General features: G+C 31.0%; 4 protein-coding genes across 6 annotated transcripts; 2 read left to right on the top strand and 2 right to left on the bottom strand.

Annotated features, from left to right (window-relative positions):
* The first annotated feature begins 2,836 nt into the window (after positions 1–2,836).
* LOC113848507 (heavy metal-associated isoprenylated plant protein 47-like) lies at positions 2,837–3,239 on the top strand. Its single transcript, XM_027478065.1, has 2 exons — positions 2,837–2,924; positions 3,094–3,239. The coding sequence occupies exons 1-2, from the start codon at positions 2,837–2,839 to the stop codon at positions 3,237–3,239; spliced, it is 234 nt and encodes a 77-aa protein (XP_027333866.1).
* A 2,828-nt stretch (positions 3,240–6,067) lies between these two features.
* On the top strand, positions 6,068–6,413 carry LOC113848506 (heavy metal-associated isoprenylated plant protein 47-like). The gene is made up of 2 exons (XM_027478064.1): positions 6,068–6,155; positions 6,268–6,413. The coding sequence occupies exons 1-2, from the start codon at positions 6,068–6,070 to the stop codon at positions 6,411–6,413; spliced, it is 234 nt and encodes a 77-aa protein (XP_027333865.1).
* A 1,361-nt stretch (positions 6,414–7,774) lies between these two features.
* On the bottom strand, positions 7,775–16,761 carry LOC113846555 (DUF21 domain-containing protein At1g55930, chloroplastic-like). Of its 3 annotated transcripts, XM_027474970.1 has the most exons (15): positions 15,777–15,997; positions 15,223–15,277; positions 14,945–15,042; positions 14,764–14,857; positions 14,123–14,200; positions 13,856–13,959; positions 13,272–13,353; positions 12,820–12,959; positions 12,660–12,738; positions 12,486–12,549; positions 11,584–11,675; positions 10,693–10,758; positions 9,339–9,455; positions 8,749–8,919; positions 7,775–8,460 (listed from the first exon to the last, which is right to left on the bottom strand). In XM_027474970.1, the coding sequence occupies exons 2-15, from the start codon at positions 15,226–15,228 to the stop codon at positions 8,218–8,220; spliced, it is 1,434 nt and encodes a 477-aa protein (XP_027330771.1). In that variant the 5' UTR covers positions 15,229–15,277; positions 15,777–15,997; the 3' UTR covers positions 7,775–8,217. The 3 variants fall into 3 exon arrangements, with proteins under 3 accessions (XP_027330771.1, XP_027330769.1, XP_027330770.1); XM_027474968.1 differs by lacking the exon at positions 15,223–15,277 and having other exon boundaries at positions 8,002–8,460; positions 15,777–16,761; XM_027474969.1 differs by having other exon boundaries at positions 8,004–8,460; positions 14,945–15,662; positions 15,777–15,976.
* Positions 16,762–17,750: 989 nt separating this feature from the next.
* LOC113848093 (receptor-like protein 33) lies at positions 17,751–22,204 on the bottom strand. Its single transcript, XM_027477478.1, has one exon. The coding sequence runs from the start codon at positions 21,083–21,085 to the stop codon at positions 17,924–17,926; it is 3,162 nt and encodes a 1,053-aa protein (XP_027333279.1). The 5' UTR covers positions 21,086–22,204; the 3' UTR covers positions 17,751–17,923.
* Positions 22,205–22,583: the final 379 nt, after the last annotated feature.

Raw genomic sequence — 22,583 nt, forward strand, 5'->3', positions numbered from 1 at the left:
CAATCATTTTGCAAAATGAATGGGCTAGTCTTTGGGATTGTAGTGAAATTTGATTATTTGTAGCATGTCGTGACTAGCCCAAGCCTTCAGCACTTTGGGATCTTTATATTTGATTAGTTTACCCAATATTGTAAAAACCAAAAGATAACCCATAAACATGATTATGAATTAATAAGTTGGTTAGTCTTACTATGTTCAATATGTATCACTTGTGAATTGAAAAGCTCATCAATATAAATCATAAATTATACAACATACAATAGATAGTGTTTTTTATAAAATCCTTTTCTCCTTCATAAAACAGAAATATGATGTTAGATTTGGATAATTTTTACATATGAGATTTAATATATATATATATATATATATATATATATATATATATATAGTATTTATAAAAGAATTACAAAAATATGAGATTTAAAAATCAGTGACAATTTTTAGTATAGGTATAATAGAACAACGAAAAGTTACTATGTTTTAAAAATGGCTACCGGGATTTTTTTAAAAAATTTATAATAATTTTTTTTTAAATACCATATTTTAGTAATTTTTTATTTTCTTCCATATAAAAAAAAAAAGAAGAAGCACCCATTAGATTCTCAAGAGTTCATTAAAACATTCATGCACGTATATTTTTGCACATCCAAAATATACAACTCATCCTGAAAATTTTGAGATTGTGTTTAGGGGTTAGTTACAATAATTTGATACCATATATTGAAAACTAAAGAGAATTTCAGTGCTTTGAAGCGTTAGTATATGTTTCCCTTATTCTATGTTTGAATACATTTCCGACCTAAAAAGTGTGAAGATGAGTGAAACTAAAACAATATATCTTGAAAAGGAGGAAGATGACAAACAACTCAGACAGATAATCTTTGTCATTGATTTCATGTCATTTTTTGTCATTTATTTTTCCCCATGTGGTGTGAACAAATACTAAATTTGTTTCAAAAGTCAACATCGTACATTCAAAGATACAAGGTTTAAACCCTAATTTGTTCATCACAGATACTTTCTATATTTCGAATTTTGAATGATTAATTTGTGAGATATATATGATTATGAAGGATAGGTGGATGGGCATGCATGGTTGTGAGAGGATCACAACATCAAGATGGCATCATCCATTGATAAAATGATGAGTTTGGTCATCATATAAAAAACGCAATAACATCGCATGTTCTGTTTATGATCAATGTTATGGGCCGTGCCCTTATTATTATGTTGTCTGAATTTTTTTTCAGATTTATTGTTTTAATGTTTTTACGAAAGCTTTTCTTAAAAGTTAGAAAAATAAATGATAATGAATAAATTTTATAGCTTATTTGATTCAATTGAAAAATACAGAGAAACTAAACAAATATTTGTTTAGTTTAATTGAAAAAGAAGGTAAAAAGAAAAAACAAAATTCAAATGCAATTACTATTTTACCTTTAATTTAATATTTGGTGTAAAATAAAGGATAATCTATTTTAGCCATTTTGACAATGTATAACTCTCTCCTGATGAGAGAGAAAGTTTCGTAGGAAATTTCCACTTTTTTTTTTTGCTTTTCCTTTTTTATGTTACTTTATTTCTTTTAAAAAAATACATTATGGCAAAGTCTTATTTTATTGAAGACAAATAAAAAATTAATAAAAAGTATATCTATTACTAAACTTCAAAAGACAAAAGAAGAAAATAAACAGAGACTCATGCAAAATGAAAAATAAATAACAAGAAGAAATTTTTTTTACTGAAATGACACATTGATCTATTTACTTATGAATCAAACATCTTATGATATAAAAATTATTTAATATTTTAATTTTTAAACAAATAAGAAGAAACAATTAATTATTTTCTCTCTCTTTCAATTACTTTATTTTTTCATTTTTATTTTAATATGTAATAAAAGAATGATTTGAGGAGTAAAAATGAACGATGAATAATTAGATTTTGTAGTTTCATTATTTTGGCGACATGATTTAATTTGAAAATTAGTCTGGCGAAATAACATGTTCCATTTAAATTAGATGTAATCAAATAAATAAAAAAATTAAACTTCATTGCCATCTACATATATTTTTTTGAAAAATTACGTTTAATTTCATTCTTATAAGAGATTAATATATACTTTATTTTAATATAATCATGTCTTCTTAACTCTCAAAGTTGGTAGTATGAATTTAATATTAATTATTAATAATAATGAGAGTAATAAAAATAGAAAATTAATCTCTTAAAGCTCCTTAATTTTTCATATAGAATAAGGGATTTATTTATATTACAATAAATTAAAATGTAATTATATTTTAATATTTCAAGAAAAGAGAGAAAGTATAACTTATTATATATATATATATATATATATATATATATATATATATATCTTCTAAATTACTTTCATACACAGCATGATTAGCAAATTTTTTACTTTGAGGCTGACTTATTTTTCGTTTGACATACAATACGAAATGGCAACCGCGTTGAATCCATAAAAAGTGGATCGCTCCAAAATATAGAGTTTTTAAAATCAAATGTACAATCATTAGTTGAACCTAACTACAATTTTTAAGCGTGTGTGTATATATATATGTGATGATGGGTCATTAACTTTTTGATTAAGAAGAGTCTCGACTCAAGCTGGTTTCACGAATTTGAGGGGGAGAATATGAGGGTAAGCAAATTGCTTCATAGTTTTGAGTTTCTTTTTCTTTTCTTTGTCAAGAAAACTTAAACTTGACTCATTTACAGTTCCAGAACGATTTTCTTAAATATGTTTCAGCAAATTGTGGATATAAGTGTATTGTGTATTTGGTTAATCATGAAATGTTATACTTATAAATACATGATGCAGCAAAAGATCGTAATTGAGGTGCCACTTCACTGTGAGGAGTGCAGGAGGGAGATCATGGCCATATGCATGACAGCAGATGGTACTGATCGATGTTCATGCATGCTTAGTTAATTACATGTTTCACAAAAACATTTTTATTTTGTGATAAATACTGATGTAATAAAAAAAATAAAAAAATATAAAAATTAAAGAGAATAAGTGTAAAAATATAATACTTATTTATTAATTATTTGTATATATGCATACAGGTGTTACATCCTTTGCTTTTCAAAGAGAAGGCAAAGATCAAGTGGTGATTAAAGGAGAAGGAATTGATGCATATGGGGTGACATCACGTTTGAGGAAGAAGGTTAACAAGTATGCTAAGCTAGTTAGTGTGGCCAAAGATGAATAGAGTTAACATATGCTAAGTCAATTACCAACCTCAGCCTCAGTTACTAGCCATGTTTTTTCTTCTGAATTCATCTTCTAATTTGTATTATTGTAAACTTAGAATCTGAATTTCGTGTCTTCATCACCTTATAGCCTCGTAAATTATTTGTAGTATTCATATACGTATGTTCTAGGAAGTGATTTTATTAATATGTTATTGTTGTTCTATATAATTAAAGAAAACTGTATCCATTTGTTTGTAGTACCCCAGATTTGAGAAAGTCTATATATTGTCGTCATATGTAATAAACATGTTTCTTTAATTTGTATAATAAGTTATGTTAATTTGAATTTTTAGAAATCATATATATTTACCTGATCTATTATATCCATTGCACTTTTCTTTTTTAACTTAAGTATTATCGTAATATTATTATTATTCCATAATCAATATTAATTATTTTGACGTGCACATACTATTAATAATGTTTATTTTTTGGTAAAATTCAGTGCCTAAACGAAAAAAACATCTACACGAGAAACTTTCACATCCCAACTTTGTGTTGAACATTAATTAAATTTTATACCTCACACATCATTGGCAAGGAAATTAAATTATGTTTCTTTTAAATTTAAACACAAGTATATTTAAAGGTAAAAAAAAAAAAAACCTAGAATTCACGATGCATGAATACAATAATTTAAATGTCGAAGTAATGTAAAAAAAAACCTGAAATATTTGTTTCAAAAATCAACACCTGTCATTCATTCTCTTTATATTTAAAGAGTTAATTTGTCATCAAAGATACGTTTCAAAAATCATAATGTAAAATGAATTTCAAGTGAAGATATCATCCCCCTCTAAGCACTTTGGTATGAAATTTATTAGATTCGTTATCAAATATCAATTGATATAATGTGTTCTGTCATAAATTTTTTTAATATATTTTTTATAATTGATTTCTTTATTAGATTGGCTTAAAATTTTTTATTTTTTATATACATATAATTTTATTTTAAAAAAACCATTTATATAGTCGGATATTTAACTTAGTATCTAGATATCTATAATTCTAATATATATATATTGACTTTTGAATTATATATATGAAGGATGGGTGCATGTGCATGCATGGTTGTGAGAGGGTCATAACATGGTATACAGGTCAAACTCTCTGTAATGACATCATCAACTGATCAAATGATGAGTTTGGCAATGGCGTCATCATATGAAAAACAACGCAATAACATGTCATGTGCTGTTTACGATCAATGTTATGGACCGTGCCTTTATTAGAGCAACAATGATATTTTTATTTTTTATTTTGATAAATTTTATCACATTATTTATTATATTTTTTATTTTTTAAAAAATATTTACACCTGTTTCGCGCCGCTTTAAAAAATGTGAAAAATTCATTATTATATTGTCTGAATTTTTTTCAGATTTATTGTTTTAATGTTTTTATGAAAGCTTTTATTAAAAATTAGAAAAAATAAATGAAAAATGAATTAATTTTATATCTTAGTTGATTCAATTGAAAAATAGAGAGAAAGTAAACAAATATTTTTTCTCTTCATTCGTTTAGTTTAATAAAATAAAGGAGAATTTATTTTAGACATTTTGACAATGTATAACTTTCTGCTGACGAGGAAAATACATTATGGCAAATTCTTGATTGAAGAAAAATAAAAAAAATTAATAAAAAATATATTTCTTACTACTTAAGAAAAAAATTATAAAAGAATGCAAATAAACACATGACAAAACTTGAAAAATTAAAAAAAAAAAAATACGAGAAGAAGATTTTGCTTTATTGAAATGACACATTGATCTATTTACTTATGAATCAAACGTCGTATTTAAATAATATAAAAAGTATTTAACTTGTTTATTTTTTAAACAAATAAGAAACAATTAATCATTTTTTTCTCTCTTTCATTTACTTTATTTTCTCATATTTATTTTAATATGTAAAAAAAGAATGATTTGAGGTGTAAAAATGAACGATAACTAATTAGATTTTGTAGTTTCATTATTATGGCCACATGATTTTAATTTGAAAATTATATAGTTTTCCGAAATAACATGTTCCATTTAAACTAGAAGTAATCAAATAAAAAAAATTACCTTTAATTTCAGTCTAATAAGATATTAATATATACTTTTTTTTAATTCATTTTAATATAAGCATGTCTTTTTAACTCTCAAAGTTTATAGTATGAATTTAATATTAATTATTAATAATAATGAGAATAATAAAAATAGAAAATTTATCATAAAGCTCCTTTGAAAATTTTCTTATAGAACAGGAGATTTCTTTATATTACAATAAATTAAAACGTAATTATATTTTCATATTTCAAAAAAAGAGAAAAAGTATAACTTACTTTTTTTAAAAGAACTTAAAATTGAATAGCATCTATATATATAATATTATGATAAGAGATTCAGATACATCTCCATTCAAATTACTTTCATAGACAACATGATTAACAAAATTTGACTTTTAAGGCTGACTTATTTTTCGTTTGACATATACTCCAAAATGGCAACCGCGTTGAATCCATAAAAAGTGGATCGCTCCAAAAATGTGCAATATTTAAGCGAATGTTTACATACCAAGTTATATTATTTAGTTGAAATTAACTAAAATATTTAAGCCTATATTCTTATATATATGTGTGTGTGATGATGGATCTTTAACTCTTCCAATTGAGAAGAGTCTCAACTCAAGCTGGTTTCACCAATTTGAGGGGAAAAAATATGAGGGTAAGCAATTTGCTTCATTGAATTTGAGTTTCTTTTTCTTTCCTTTGTCAAGAAAACTTCAACTTATAAATTAATAAATGATGCAGCAAAAGATCGTAATTGAGGTGCCACTTCACTGTGCGAAATGCAAGAAGAAGATCATGGCCATATGCACGACGGCAGATGGTACTGATGATCATGCATGCTTAGTTAATTACATGTTTCACAAAAACATTTTTATTTCAATGCTGATGATATTCTTTATTTTGGACATAATTATTTGTATATATGCATGCAGGTGTTACATCCTTTACTTTTCAAAGAGAAGGCAAAGATCAAGTGGTGATTAAAGGAGAAGGAATTGATGCAGCTGGGGTGACATCACGTTTGAGGGAGAAGGTTAACAAGTATGCTAAGCTAGTTAGTGTGGCCAAAGATGAATAGAGTTAACATATTAACATATGCCAAGTCAATTTACCAACCTCAGCCTCAGCTAGCTACGTACCCATGTTTTTTCTTTTGAATCCATCTTCTAATTCGTATTATTGTAAACTTAGAATCTGAATTTCGTATCTTCATCACCTTATAGCCTGGTAACTTATTTGTAGTATTCATATACGTAGGTTTTAGGAAGTGATTTTATGAATTTGTTAATGTTGTCCTATTCTATTAAACAAAACTGTATCCATTTGTTTGTACACCAGATTTGTAGAAAGTCTATATATTGTCGTCATATGTAATGAGCATGTTTCTTTAATTCGTATAATAAGTTATGTTAATATAAAACATTTAGAAATCATATATATTTACCTGATCTATTATATCCATTGCACTTTTCCTTTTTAACTTAAGTAAAATTTATTATTATTATTATTATCCCATAATAATATTAATTATTTTGACGTGGAGATGCTATTAATAATGTTTAATTTTTGGTAAAATTCAGTGCCTAAGCCCAAAAGAAAAGAACATCCGCACGAGGAACCTTCACATCCCAACTTTGTATCGAACACATAATCTTTAGTAACAAAAAGCGACCTTGATGGCTACCCTCCTTCAATACAAGTCATTACTTCATCTTTAAGCTTGATGATGTGTATGCTGCATTAATTAAATTTTATACCTCACACATCATTGGCTAGGAAATTAAATTATGTTTCTTTTAAATTTAAATATGCGTATATTTAAAGGTAAAGAAAAATAACTAGAATTCACGATGCATGGACACAGTAATTTAAATGTCGTGGTAAATATAGAAACTCAACTCATGGTACGTCTACAAATTCAATTAGTAAGGAATATTCAGTTTCCAATCTTGCTTTTGAAAGGGTCAAAATAATTTTTTGAAAAAAAAATCATGTTCGGTTGTTGTTTCCCATAACTATAATCAATTTCCCCCCCTAAAAGAGCACATTTGAATTAAGTAAAACAAGTAACTTTTGCATTGGATTTAGCAATCTTATATAATCTATTTTTTCATTTAATAAAGAGAGTTTCATTTCCACACCCCCCCCCCCCCAAGTTTTCCTTTTTAAGAAAGAATTATTGAAAGGATTATTCTCTATCCTCTGATGATACACAATCTTTCTAATAATTAGCATCTATCCTGTGCATTACAGGTTGAAAAAGTTTAGGGAGAACAGATCAATTTTTCAAAAATGAGGACAATTAATGAGTTTTGGTGATTATTTGAGATGAGAAGGAAAATTTTTAAGACAATTAAACTTGAGATTTGAGAATATTAAAATCTTAACATGGAAATAAATGTTACTATAAAAGGAAATCTTAAGGAGAAGAAAAATATGAAAATAATTAATAATTTAATAATTCTTTTAAAAATATGAAAATAAGTACAAAATAGAATCTCCTCATATTTAAGAATGAAGAGTTGAATTTATAGTATACAAATTGATTTATAATGAAAGTATTGAATAAAAAAAAGTAAAATAACATGTTTCTTAGCTTACACTGCCAAAACATGGATTATTGCTAACACCTCACTTCTGGGGAGGGTGTGGTTAGAGGATTGATCAAACAAATTTGACATCTTTATTACACCAAAGCCTTCAAAGACTTTTGTTGGCATAGAATAGATTCTTCGAATTTGCCTTTGCAAAGTTCTAAATGTTTCAACTCATTGCTTCTCATTTGTACATGTATCTCAAATTTCCCATTTTATACGTTGCAAAAATGGCACAAAAGCATGCCAAGTGTAAAGAAAGGAGAAAAAGATGAATAAAGAAAGGACTTAATCTCTGTTAGAATTTTCTTGATCAACTAAATATTCACCGGAAATGTCATCCTGTGGTCTCTTTGCAAATGTATCTCCATCATATTCTGCATCATCCGCCGAGTTCTCATCACTGCTCCATTTTCTTTTCATTATTTTGGGGACCAAGCGTGTTACCTCTTTAGTCTCCAACATTTCTTCAGTGTTGTTCATCCTTTCAAATCGAACAGCACTCACCTTTCTGGCATTTCCTGCTAGTATCTGCACCAAAAATAACAAAGCTGCATGTTTTCCACTCTAAAGACAAAAGGGAAATGGAGCGGGAAGGCCAAGGAGAGGTTCTAGATTCAGTGTTGCTTGAGTAACAGTAACCATATTGTAAAGAAGGTATATGAAAGTATATTGTAGTTGTGTTATGCTATCATTCCACTTTCTGATATTAGTTATGTAGTTATGCTCATCATCTATTCTCTCCAACTTTGGATGGCATAGTGAAAATCATTAAGACTACCTTAAGTGACCATTTTGAGAAAGCAACAAACGGATTACCTCGAGTTTGAAAATCTGGTTCTTCTCCTTCTGATCCTGCTGATCAGCATTGGATTCGTTATTTTCATCTTCATCTTCCCTTTCGAGAACTACTTTGATGCACTCACCTGTCCTTGGAATGTATCCAAATGCTTCACAGACAAAGCCGGATACTGTCTCATATTGGTGACCCTGAAATAGTAGAAGTAACCTATGTATCAAGAGGCCTGAAATTCTTAGCCAGACTTGGCAACATGGAATAGTAAGCATAGTTAATTTCAATGAGGTCACTGTCTCAACTCTAAACCCAAGGATTCATTACACCAAAGTATTAAGATAAGCTGATTGAAATCCAGTGGAGCAGATGCCTATTTGAGATGCAAAGATAGGCCTATAACGCTACAATGATTCTGAAGTGCAGAACTAGACACAAGTTGTAATCTTGGATTTTTTTTCCCTATAAAAGAAAACCTGTCTGGGTACTACTACTACTGCAGCGATGAAAGTCACACTAAATCTAGGTAACAAATAGAAGATTATTAACTACAATAATATCTAAAGCACAGCCATCAGAAGACAAATATGTCAATAGCCAATATAAAGTGTTAAACCTCTGGCATCTTGATGTTCAAATCTTCAGATAGCTGATCAATGGATGTATTCGCATCCACGTCAAATACACCCTCAGCTCGCATTACTATGTAGCCAGTTTTTTTCTGTATCTCCTCCTGTAGAATCACCAGGAAAGAATATAATGAGGTTCCTTAATGACAAATCAGCTAGTCAATCAATATAGCAACAAATAATTGTAACCAACAATGTAAAAAGCATAATTAGCCACTAACAGCTAAATTTAAAGTGCATTAATGCCCTACTGCTGTTAGACAATGACTTGAACAATTAAACAATATGAGTAAGCCATGTATTGATGTATTTTAAACTTGTAGGAATGACAGAATAGAACAAAATGGATCATTTTTCTTTTTTTCGGCTGAGCAGAACCTGAACGAAGATTAGTATCATTCCAGATAACGTAGCCACCATAAAATGAATTACATACTAAACAAAATTATTTAACACAGTTAAGCCTAGAGTTCTCACTTATGACTCCCAAAAGTATATTCTTTTGCTAACCCTTTGTTTACCAGAAAGGTTAAGATGTTTATAAAACTGTACTATGCTCGACTATGATTCATACGGAAAATGGGGAGTGGGGGACCAAAGAAATGTGATAAGCATGAGGTGGGTTCACATAGGAACAACTTGCCCATGGGCAGGAAGTTAGGGGAGCAGATTCAGTAGGGAGGGGTAGGATAACAGGGAAAGAATAAGGCAGGATCGGGTAAGAAAGAATAAGATAGGTAGAGGGAGATACCAAGCCCTCTTAAATGCCTTTGAACTATCTGTATTTCTTTCTGTAATTTGTGTTCAACATTTCCTCTTTAAATGATGTTATGGGTATTGATTTTAATTTAATTTAAATTTATCAAACAAGACTGCCACTAACTATGAAATAACATCAAGCCTATCCTTCCTCAAACACTGATCCTTCTCAATAGTCCTCTTTCTTTCCTTCAGGAGATTCTGTTGCTTAACATTATAAACTTCGGCTCATGTTGCAGGGCCTCCAAAAACTTAGACCTTTTCAGCCACTTTGAATTATATCAATCTGAAGCCATGCAAATAGAGCCTAAAAACTGGATTTTCAGCAAAGAACTATTAGCCGTTAGTGGTATAGTTGTCGGCTTCTAAATTGTTAATAATATAAATAACTAAGAAAGGTATACAAAGTTCGAGCAGTCAGGACAAACAAATATTCTACACAAAACTGTTGTTGAACAAAGAATACAGAGAAAAAAGATTTTAAATTTCTTTTTATGGGGGGTGAAAGAGAGTACAGAGTCAATATATGCTTCATTTTCAGTTAATTGAAACGCAAAGTAAGAACTAAGCAGAAGAACATACCTTCGAGTCATTTTCATCAAAGATTTCACCAACAATCTCCTCAACAACATCTTCAAGAGTTACAATCTGTTAGATTGGCAATATCAATAAGACATATCTAGATTCAATAAATTGTGAAAATTGTCAGAACTTTTAGGCAGATGACACAGAATGGTTTCAGAAGACTTGCGAGAGTTTAGTTAAATCTATTAAACTGTATAAAGAAGTAAACCTCTATCTCATTTTAGCTATTAATAAAGAAGATTTACTACACCCACTCTTGAAACAGCCATTTTTAAACCCAACAGGCATGTGGAAGGATGAAACATAAAATCATTATGAAAAAATGAACTCAAAGGATCATAGGAACATTGCCACTAGAAATTCATAATTAATTGTAAGCAGAACTAGTTAAGACACAGTCAAGAGAATGACAAGAATAGTGCGTGAATAAGGGCATTCAGTAAATCAGAATTCCCTTATAAAAGACTTTTGGTTTTATTACAATGTTTTTGAATCCATAAAGTGAGAGAAATATATTTTAGATTATATTAGAGCACAACATATTACAATACAGCTTTTAAAATACTTAGACATGATTCTACAATAATAAAAACTAATATTTCTACAGGAATTTTTTATGAATATTCCTGCAATAGTTCATGATGACTGGTATTATCTCAATGTTGATTACATTAGTTTTTATTTCAAATTAACATAAAAAAGAGGTTGATATATAATAGCAAAAGATTTTGAAAAAAACAAAACCTATGTGATAACACATTCTCTTTGGGTCAATGGTTGTAATTAGTATGGTATATATATCATCAGCAAATAAGAAATTTATACATTCATATTTATGTCAAAGAAACAGATATGAGTGGGTAGTATTCGGGTATGCTGCGCACATACCCCCACAGTTCCACCATACTCATTAAGAACAACAGCCATGTGAACCTTCCTGATTCTGAACTCTCTAAGAAGATTCCAAACAGACATTGAATCTGCAAAATCAGTAATAAGAATTTATCCATCCAATATTCTGCACCAAGTAAAACAGATATAGATGCATTCCTATCCCAAACAATTCAACCAGTTTAATAATTCAATTTCAAAATGAGGAGAAAAATCATAATCAATAAATTTAGCAGTTAAGACATAGTAAGTCAACTTCTGCTCAAGTCTTTATCCATACATCAATGAATATTTTTATAAAAACTAGCACCTGACAAAAGCCAAATTGGTTTGCATGTTTAAGCTTATAACAGGGCATAAAAAGATATTGCAAAAATTATCAAAGAACAAACGATGTATTGATGAAACACTGATGCCATAGCATATTTAGGACAGACACTGACAGGGTCAGAAAGACAATTTAGAGCCTCCAAAACCGATTCTGAAAATGCACTGAATATGGAGTAACACAATCAACACAGCAGAGATGACAATGTAATCAGTAAATAAGATACTTGCTTTAATGCACCTGCAATTTAGATTAACAAAATGCTAAATGTAAAAAAAGTCTAACAGAACCGACTTTTTTATTGTCCTCACCAAGTCTATCTGGCTTAGTTATAGTCATTGGGTAAAATGAATAATAGTTTATATATGTAAACAATTTTATTCATAATCATCTTTGCATTTGTTATCAACAGCAGATAATTGTCATTTATCTACTTTCCATCTCTTCATTTTATTTGTGCAAAAAAGAATAATCCTATGTTATTGATGAGCATGACCAACCTAACAATACAACCCCAGCCATGGTAAGAAATAATACCAACATCAGTGAACTCAGGGTGGAAAAGATTTACCAGGTACAAAATATGCAGGCTTGTGAGCCATATCTCCAACTGTAGTACTTTCTAGTGACTCGCCCTTCAAAATCAAACAGATCAGAATTCTGCAAACTATGAGATTGGGGGAAACAATTAATAGGTAAAGCACTTGTAACTAAAATAAATAGATGAGGCATAAAATCTTCCAACCTTCTGAACATAATCCAGCAGATCCATTGCATATGCTATACCCATTATATTATCAACACGTTGCTCAAAAACAGGTACCCTAGGAAACATGTTGTGATCCAGTCAGCACATTGGGAAAATAAAATCACTGTAAATTTGAAGCCAGCAAATCTTCCAATACCTTGAGTATTGATGTGTGACCCACAAGTGATGAAAATCTACAAGGCTTGAACTTGCATCAATTGCAACAACATCAACAAGAGGTGTCATAACCTCTCTGACATGTGTGTCTTTTATCTCCAACACATTTTCAATCATATCCTGTAATATATAACAATCCGTGAAGATAAGGCTTTTGTAAGTGTTGTGAATCATAACAACAAGCATGTCATTATTAGAAGGAAAAAAAAAGGAAGGGCACATTGTCATATGGAAAATTGGAAATTTATTTATGCTTTTTAGATGGAATTTCAGTGACCATTTCTTCAAATGATAAAGCACTTTGAGAGAAGCAAATCTTGTATACAAACATGTTTATGAAGTTTTATTCCCTATAAATGAGAGAAAAAGCTGAAACTTTTGAAGACAAATATATAATGATATTATTAGAATATTAAACCCAACATTCAGTACCTGTTCTTCCTCCTCTATTGCCCCACTTAATTCTGCTCCCCTTAGCATTAATTTTAGCTCGTCCTCAGTTACATATGGCTCACTGGTAAAGTAAACAATGACTTTAGTGTTGAATTTCAAAATAATCAACAAGCATGTCCCACAGACGCGACTTTAACAAACCAATGCCACTTTCCATATGATTTGTATAATAAGTAGGCAAACTATGGCTGCTCTTTCAAACCAGGGTTCAAAAATATAAAAAATAAATAAATTATTGTTTTGTGCCATATGATTCAACCAAATTACTAATCCAAAAACAGCAACTGTTACCAAACCATCTTCCACAAATAAGCCCCTTGTAGTAATCAATAAAATAATTTCATTTCTCCATTTGGTCTCTTCGTCAATTAAATACTTAACCTTGGGAAAATGAACAATTAATGCGGAGGATGGATAAAAATAATTGCATTATCCTTGAGATGAAGGAACTATAATTTAGCATCAGATTAGAATTACATTTCACAAAACATCCATAAAGAAGCAAAAACAATAGATACTATATGACAACAGAAGATTAATCTCAGGCTATCTTTTCAGCGGACCTTCTTCCTTTCAAGCCAAGCAATTTCAGCATCCCCATTGAAAGATAAGTAACAATTCTTCCAACAGGATACAACACCAGGGAAAGCCATGCCACTGGCCTGACCTAGAGGCATTAGAATCAACATCAATGTTTGATACAAAAAGAAGTTGAAGCAGAAATATCATGTAAATATGAATGACATGTGAAAAATAAACACAAATGCTTAATCAATATCATTTCTGTTCCCAAATATTACAAAAGAAAAGGCAAGAAATTTAAAACTTACCACAAACCGAGCCACCTCTGTGGCGTTATGAACCGCTATACTTTTTGGAGTGATTTCAGTGAGAAGCAAAATGGCAACCTTGTTTGATTACAGAGAGAATAGAGAAATCAGATAATATGAAAAGAAAAGGCAGTATATGAATATATATGTACAAACTTGCACGACATATATTATACTTGAAGAAGTGAGAGGAAACACAAAGTTATGAAACTATATAAAATGTTGCATCCCATTTTCTCTCTCAGAAACATCAAATAAAAGGTTATCCAAGCATGCATGAGAATTAAGAGGATATGTATATCCTACATTTGATATTATTGTCTAAGCTGCTGACCTTTTTTAAATTTATAAATTCACATAACATATCATGTGACCCCTTCTTTTCTATTTTACGCAAATTGGTGATAAAGCTAGAAAGCTTTACATGTCAAATACTTGTTCCCACCACAGCAGGAGTTTGCAAGTTTAATGGGCAGCATGTTGATATACTGAAAGATTCAATGTTCCAAATGAATAATAATCAAGTTGCCTAGTGAATCAGAATTTTGGATAATCAAACTAATGCATAAAGCCTCTGAAGCATGTTTTGATGTCCTAGAACTCATATTTTTTGACATTCAATCAAGAAAATTGAAACATACAGTCATCACTCCTGTTGCTGCACTAACACCAGCTTCACCAAATATTGCAGTTGCTGCTTCAGTGACCAGAGCAGTTGCCCCAATATTGACCACCCTGCGTACAACAAAATGTGAACACATGAAACATTCTATAATGTAGTTGAAAAAAAGATATATTATAAGACCAATAAAAGGTGAGTACGTTGTGCCAATAAGTATAGTTGTAAGGAATCGAGTAACATCACTTCGAAGTAGTCTGAAGACGCCATTTTCAGACTCCTTTTCAGCCAACTCACGGACCTTGCACATTATTATCAGCAGTTGTTAGACTTCAAACTGTAATCAGCTAGATTAATCATATGGGAAATTACAAATGTAGTACACAGAAAATGCAAGCATATCAAAGGAACCAAAAACATTTTTGAAAGAAAAAGGAAATATTGTAATTGATGCTTAGATCAGAAACGGTTAATTCCTTACTAACATATAGGTGAGTTATGAAATCCCTAGCTTTTAGTCATTCATGTATTCTGCACTGAAAGTGTGAAACCAATATTCCAATCAAATGGTGATGTTTTGTTAGATTTTAGACATTGGCACAAAACACGATAAAATAAAGCAATATATTCTGACATGTGCTGTTACATCAAATCTTGATGAATTTATATCTTAATAACTTGAGATACAAGGATTGAATAAATGAACCAATGAAATCTTCTTGTTACACACAGTTATATAGCAGATGAATTTCTAGTCAGTATAATCTAATCCAAAATACAAACTTCATTTCTTCGAAGTCGAGAAACTTTCAGGTTCAGCAATTGGATACCAAAATAAATTTCATTGTCAATAATGTTACCATATGATAAGGAATAATAAGCCTCTCTCCACAAAGTTCACCACCAAAACCCAATTCAACCCTGGCAACAATCCTTTGATCAACTTGACTACATCCTATAGTAGGTCTATACTTTCATAGAACATATAGATAAAAAGCATCATTCAGAAAAACAAGGACAAAATAAATCAGGTACCTTCCAAGGCCAAAGTGTGGTAATTGAAGTCTCTGCCATAGAGAAAAAAGCTGAAAGACCCAAAAGCAGAGCCAGCACCAAACCTTGCTCCTTAAATAGACGAAGAACTTGCAAAACTTTAGGCCATGTATTCCTAAGCAAGAGAATGCTCTGTCCAATAACACCATATCCTGCATTCACTACACCTTCAGTTGCAAAAACTCTTGGACATCCAAACACCAACACCCCACAAACAGTTGCAGCCAAGATGATTCCCCTCTTCAACAACTCCAGTATAAAGTTCATATTGGCTCTGGAAACAGCATTTATTTCGCTCAAACAATCACTGCTACTACCTAAACACCTCAAGCGAGCTCTATCTAGTAACTTGGGATTTGCTCCATAACTTGAAACCTTAAAGCTTGTAAAAGTGGATAGGCCATCACAATTGGACACAAAGGGAAATGGGTATTTATTGTTTCTACCCAAAACTTTGATCGGCATGCTCTTTCGCCGATTCCCATGCACAGGGTAAAGCAATCTGGAACTGGACATGAACACTTGGTGACTGAGAACCCAAGATTCGAGTGCCATCACTCATAACAGAACAAAAACACCCACCAACTCAAAATCAAAACTGGATGCAAAGTAACTATAAAAAGGCCCAAGTAAGCAAATAAAGTTATTCTATTTTGCTAAATAATCAAATGGGTATCACGGTCTTAAAAGAATTGGTTGTGTTAGGCAACATAGGAAGGAGAAAAAAAAACCGTATATACGTAAAAAATTTAATATTTTTTGGGTGCCTTGGCATAATCAATTGCAATTGAAAACGGAGAATTGGAGCAAAATTAGGGTTTGAAAGGGAACTGTGGAAACGGGAAGAGGTGGCGCGTGCATTCGCAGACCTTGCTACTAAGCTTTCTTGTCAGATGCCAGGTTCGGCTTAACAAGTGGGATGTAATTACAATTTTTTCAGTTCAACTTTTTTTTCTCAACCTTCTATCGACAATTTCAGTCCATTTTTTTTTTCTTATAAAAGTGAACTTAAATTACTTGTGTTAAAATATGTAAAAGAGTTTATTAATACGTTCATTATGTCTTAAAATTTAATAATTTATTGGAACTTAGAAAAAATAAAATGAAATTTCTTAAGATTAATTGTATTTTTCTTATTAGTTTATGATATTAATGTTAAAAATACTCTGAACTGATTTAAAGTATTGTCAAAATATCATTGAATTTTTTCATGCTGTAACAACTTAAATGTTAGCATATTAATTCTACAGTTTAGTTGTCAAAATTAAAAATTTTAACAAGTAAAACTAATTTTCATGTACCCAAATTAAATCACAAATTTATTCTCTGTTTCTTAATTTACTATTGCTGTGTTGAGAGTGACGACACAGGTAATACTAAATTATTAGTGATAATTTTAGTTGATAATATTAATGGGAATGAGGGTCATATATTATAAATTTAAAAATGCTTTTAAAATGAATGTTTTTATTATAAATTATTAAGACATGTATTTTTAAAATGAGTGTTTTTTATTTATTTTAAATTTTCTTTAATTTTAGAAATATTCATGTCATGCATCAACAACTTATTTAACTTTTAACACTTGATACATTTTATTAATATCTTTCTTTATTAGATAAACTAAATTATAGAATTATTAAAATCTTATTTAATGATAATTAGAATTTGATTTTTAAATTTTATATATTAACACACTTTATTAACAAACACAATACTTTCAGTTGAATGATAATTTTCGTATATATTTTTAATTGATATTATAAAAATAATTATAAAATAATATAGTCTTGAATTATTTTTATTTATAATTTTTAAAAAATTAAAATTCATGGAATTTATTTTTTCACGGTCAAATACATTTTTATCAGTGAGGAGTAAAATTATTGCAAATAAAACTTATTAAATATAGAATGTATATAAGGTAAAAAAAAAATATAAAAATAACTTCAAATAGACAGAGTGGAGTTACAATTTTATTGAATACTACATATTGCAATCACACCCCAAATAAAGTACAACTCTTGCAACTCAAAACTCCAACAAGATGAACAGTAATATATTTTTCTCTTCCAAGAAAGACAACCTAAATTAAATTGAAAAGAACTACAATAAGACACATGTATCAATTATGAGATCTGCACATTCATTCTTGCATGAGACATAATCCTTGTCCTTCTTTTCACCCTTTTATCAGGTTGACTTCCAAGCATCCTCACAAGCCATTGAGGCTTCCCTGTTAACACTACACAACATCCCAAGGCCACCCCAAATACCATTCCACATCCATATCCTATTGCCACTGGTTTCCAACCAAAACCAAATTTTTGTTCATTCCACAAGGTTGATGAAGGTGAAGAAGGATGTTCAGAGTTTGTGTCACATTTTATTGACAAAGGGACCCCGCATAACCCCAAGTTTCCCTCATAGGAATCATTTGAAAATGTATTGAATTGCTTTCCTTGAGGTATTTCTCCCACAAGATGGTTGTGGGAAAGATTCAAGAATTCAAGAAAGTTTAGATTGCTTAACTCTGAAGGAATCCTACCAGTGAGCATATTTGAGGAAAAATCCAATGATTCAAGACCTTTCAAATTTCCAATGGATTGAGGAATAGGACCTACGAGTTTGTTATGGGAAAGGTTGAGCGCTATGACTGCATGAAGCTCTCCAATTTCATTTGGAATCTCTCCGTCAAAATTGTTTGCTGACAGATCAATAACTGCAAAGATGGTAGGAATTCTTGCGAACATCATATTGATCCCTTTAACTGTTGCAACCATGGAATCATATAATTGAAAGTGATACCATAAATACTGGTCGTACCTACGAGATATCCTGTTCTCAAATTGCATATAGCTTTCCATTCCAATAGAATTCTTCATTGCTTTAGAATTTTGTATGTAGGCTATTGGTAATGAGCCACTGAAATTATTGCCCGAGATATCAAAAATAGTTAAATTTGGCAAGATGTGCTTGGTCTTCAAACTAGTGATATCACCGTGGAACTTATTGGCTCTTAAAATCAGTACTTTCAAATTTGACAGTGTGTGAAGCCAATAAGGAAATGTATCTTCAATTTGATTGTTGCCGAGATTTAAAACCTGCAACTGTGTGCATTTGGAGAAAGATGTAGGCAATGAACCTTGTAACTGGTTTCCACTGAGATTTAGATCAGTAAGCATGCTGTTGTTTGGAAAGAAATTTGGCAAAAATCCGTAGAGTTCATTCATTTGAAGATGCAAAGCTTCAAGGTATGATAAGCTCCCAAGGCATTGTGGAATAATTCCTGTTAACTTGTTGTAAGACAAGTTGAGAACCTCAAGGGAACTTGCATTGCAAATTGAGGAAGAGATGCCACCAGTGAGTAAGTTGAAACTAACATCAAGGCTACCAAGATTGTCAGGGAAATTGCCCATCAATGATGTCAATAGGTTCTGGGATAGGTTCAAAAATTGTAATGAATTCATTTCATGTAACCAATTGGGTATTTTTCCATTAATTTTGTTAACGGACAGATCCAGATGTCGCAAACTCTGGAATTGTCGTAAGGATTCGGGAAATTCAGTCAAAGTGAGGGAAGATAGCTCCAAAATTGTAAGCGGGTAGAAGCTGTAATTGGCATCGGATGTGAAGCTTAGTGATAATTTACTGTTATGTGATAGGGAAAGAGACCCCAGATTTGGAAGCATGGAAAAGAGTGGAAAATGTCCGCTCAAGTTGTTTGATGATAGATCTAAGACAAAAAGATTTGGAAAGCTGAAAAGTGATTGTGGAATATTTCCCTGCAGCTTGTTGTTGGACAAATCTAGATACACCAGGGAATACGATGGGATTGCACTTGTAGGCCATGTGAAGTGTGTGAAGTGATTAGTGGATAGATTTAAAATCCCCAAAGATGGCAAAGACAAACACCAAGCCGGAATTGTCTCTCTTAGTAAATTGTTATTTAAGTATAATTGAAATAGGTTAGAGAGGCCAGTTATTTTGGTGGGCAAAGGGCCCTCTAATTGATTATAAGAACAATTCAGAAGAGAAAGATGAGTTAAGTCAAACAATGAAGATGGGATTTTTCCTCCTATTTTGTTCTCACTGAGACTGACCGCTTCCAAATTGATTAGCCCACCAAACTCATCTGGGATTTGACCGCTAAATTCATTCTTTGAAAGATCTAATCGAATGAGATGTTGAAGGTATGAAAGTGATGATGGAAGCTCACCTCCTATATGGTTCTCACCCAAATTTATTTCTTGAAATGTGTTTGAGTGATGGAAGACATTTGGGATTTGACCACTGAGATTATTAGCTCTGAGATGCAAAAAAGTTAGTAGTGGAAGGGTAAAAAGTGAGGATGGGATTGAACCACTAAGGTTGTTGTATGAGAGATCCAAGGATGTAAGATGTGTGAGGTTAGAGAAAGAGAGAGGAATTGACCCTTGCAACTGACCATATGAAAGATCTAAGATACTCAGAGATGGTTCAATGCTACAACTCACTTTCGGAAGCTGCCCTTCAAGATCATTAGATGACAAATGTAGGTGTTTAAGATTTGGTAAACAGAGTATGTTATCATTTGTCAAGTTTCCCCTTATTCGAGTATCAAAAAGACTAAGGGTGACCAAAGAGGAAGAGAGATTGAGTGGTTTGAGTGAAGTTGAAGACATATCTGTTTCATCCAAAATAAGCTCTCTTAAAACTGTTGCGTTTTGGAGCAGCCTCTTCCAATTCCTTTCTTTCCATTTTAACTGAAAAGAATTCCAAGAGAGATCAAGTGAGACTAATTTGGAAAGATGTGAGATTTGGGATGGAATTTCTCCTCCAATGTTAGAAGACGACAAGTTGAGTTGTGTCAAACTTGAAAACCCTCCAAAGTGAGATGACAATGGAGATTGAGAGAAATCATTGAGAGCAAGATTCAGTGATTGGAGATTAGAAAGACGGAAAAGGGTACTGTTTGGATGGATTTCACCCAAAAGCCCACTGCAGCTGAGATCAAGTCCGATCACGTGACCAGAAATGGGATGGCACGTGACCCCAAGCCATAAGCAGCAATCTGTCTCATTTTCCCATGTTTTGATCCTATGATGAGGAAGGAGGCACTGAGAGGAATGATATAAAAAAGGATCATCATAAAGAGTAGTATTGAAGGTGAATGAGTTCTTGAATTGAAGCAAGGCAAAGCTGTCATGGGGATTACACAAGGAATGGGAGGGTGTGAAATGAGAGAGTAGCAAATGCAAACACACAAGTAAAAGTACAAGCAACAGCCTCAACCTCATCGATGATTGCATTCAAACCTCACAACAGTAGAAAAGAAATTAAGGAAAGGGCCAGTGGAATGGGAATGTTTAGCAATCATAATTGGTCATATTTATAGCCAAATTCAAAACACGGAGATACATGCAGTTTTGTTCGTCAAATTAAGCTTTGTAGTATGAAATGATAAACACGGAAACAAAAGCAAAAATAATCAAAATTTGATTGCTGTCCAGCTTCAAGATCCTAACAACCCACACCATTAAACACACTAACAATGATTGATCATATTTTTTTAACATTGCTATTTGCATGACTTGACTTGGGAGTCAATTCCTGCAAAGACGCACTATGGGAAGTGGAGCCAATCAGATGAGTTAATTTAATATAACATGACCACTTTCTACCCATCCATGACGCTTTCCAAATACTGTCACTTACGTTGACTTGAAAAGACCGAACTTAGGTACACAATTTTTTATTTGTCATCTATTCATAATGTTTAATGTTTCCATATGTCAATTAATTCATCTCACAGAAACAAGCTGAAGGACCCAAAAACAACTCAATCAAATTTTGTTAAGAAAGAAAAACCAACTCAAAATCAAATTTTGACGCAGCACAAAACAAGTAATCAAAGAAATTGTCTTATTTTATTTAGCGATGGCTATTAGAGTAGTAAAAACATTGATAATCGTTTGCAACATAGAAATTAAATGGTAGCCATACAATAATAAAAAAACAAAAGCAAAAGCAATGTAGGGAAGAAAACGTGTGAATCACGAAACACCAGTGAAAAACAAGTCAAGTTAGAGGAGATATGAGAAAATAATAGCAGTGGAAATAAAAGCAACATGAAAAATTGCTTTTTTAAGTGTCTAATGTGTGTTTTGAGTTATAGTTTCTGCAAACAATACATAATCTGATCAAATTGGATTGGATTCACAATATCACACTTCACAGAACTGGTATAAAAGGATAACCTATCACAGTAACTCAGCTTCTGTCATTTTTATGTAATTTAATGTACATAAGGTGCAAGTAAAAGAATGGTTGAATGCTTTCAAGCTGTAATTATAATATATTTATATTGATTATTACATAACAAAAGTCCAAACAATAGTAGTGTTTATGGGTTGGATAAACTCGACCAATCCGATCCAAGGAAAAAAAATAAAAATCAACGTTTAGGGTTAGATAATCGGGTATGGGAAATTTATGTTAAAAAGGGTTGGGTTCTAATTGTTTACTTCCGCAAACCTACAAAGTAACATTCCTGTTGTTGTGGACGCAACTGTTTAATTTCAGTCGCTTAATTTTACCATTTTTTGCTTTTGTGAGAGAATATATTGTTCCTTTTTGAGTGAGATGAGTCGCATCTAAATGATAGAATGCAGGGTGTATTTCATAAACAATCTTACGTCTTTTAGATGATTTAAAATTTTAAAGTATTATAAGAAAAATATTAGCAATACATTTTTTCAACACAAACTTAATTATTGGTTAAAATTTATTTAAAAAATTATAATATTA

The sequence above is a fragment of the Abrus precatorius genome, unplaced genomic scaffold (genome assembly GCF_003935025.1).
Source record: "Abrus precatorius isolate BTA unplaced genomic scaffold, Abrus_2018 Scaffold8, whole genome shotgun sequence".
Classification (NCBI taxonomy): Eukaryota; Viridiplantae; Streptophyta; class Magnoliopsida; order Fabales; family Fabaceae; genus Abrus; species Abrus precatorius.

Coding starts and splice junctions, on each gene's coding strand:
- LOC113848507 (XM_027478065.1), top strand. CDS start 2,837: ATGATGCAGCAAAAGATCGTAATTGAGGTGCCACTTCACTGTGAGGAG. Junction 2,925..3,093: donor CATATGCATGACAGCAGATG/GTACTGATCGAT, acceptor ATATGCATACAG/GTGTTACATCCTTTGCTTTT.
- LOC113848506 (XM_027478064.1), top strand. CDS start 6,068: ATGATGCAGCAAAAGATCGTAATTGAGGTGCCACTTCACTGTGCGAAA. Junction 6,156..6,267: donor CATATGCACGACGGCAGATG/GTACTGATGATC, acceptor ATATGCATGCAG/GTGTTACATCCTTTACTTTT.
- LOC113846555 (XM_027474968.1), bottom strand. CDS start 16,349: ATGGCACTCGAATCTTGGGTTCTCAGTCACCAAGTGTTCATGTCCAGT. Junction 14,201..14,763: donor CAGCAACAGGAGTGATGACT/GTATGTTTCAAT, acceptor TAATCAAACAAG/GTTGCCATTTTGCTTCTCAC. Junction 12,960..13,271: donor CAATAGAGGAGGAAGAACAG/GTACTGAATGTT, acceptor TATATATTACAG/GATATGATTGAAAATGTGTT.
- LOC113848093 (XM_027477478.1), bottom strand. CDS start 21,085: ATGCAATCATCGATGAGGTTGAGGCTGTTGCTTGTACTTTTACTTGTG.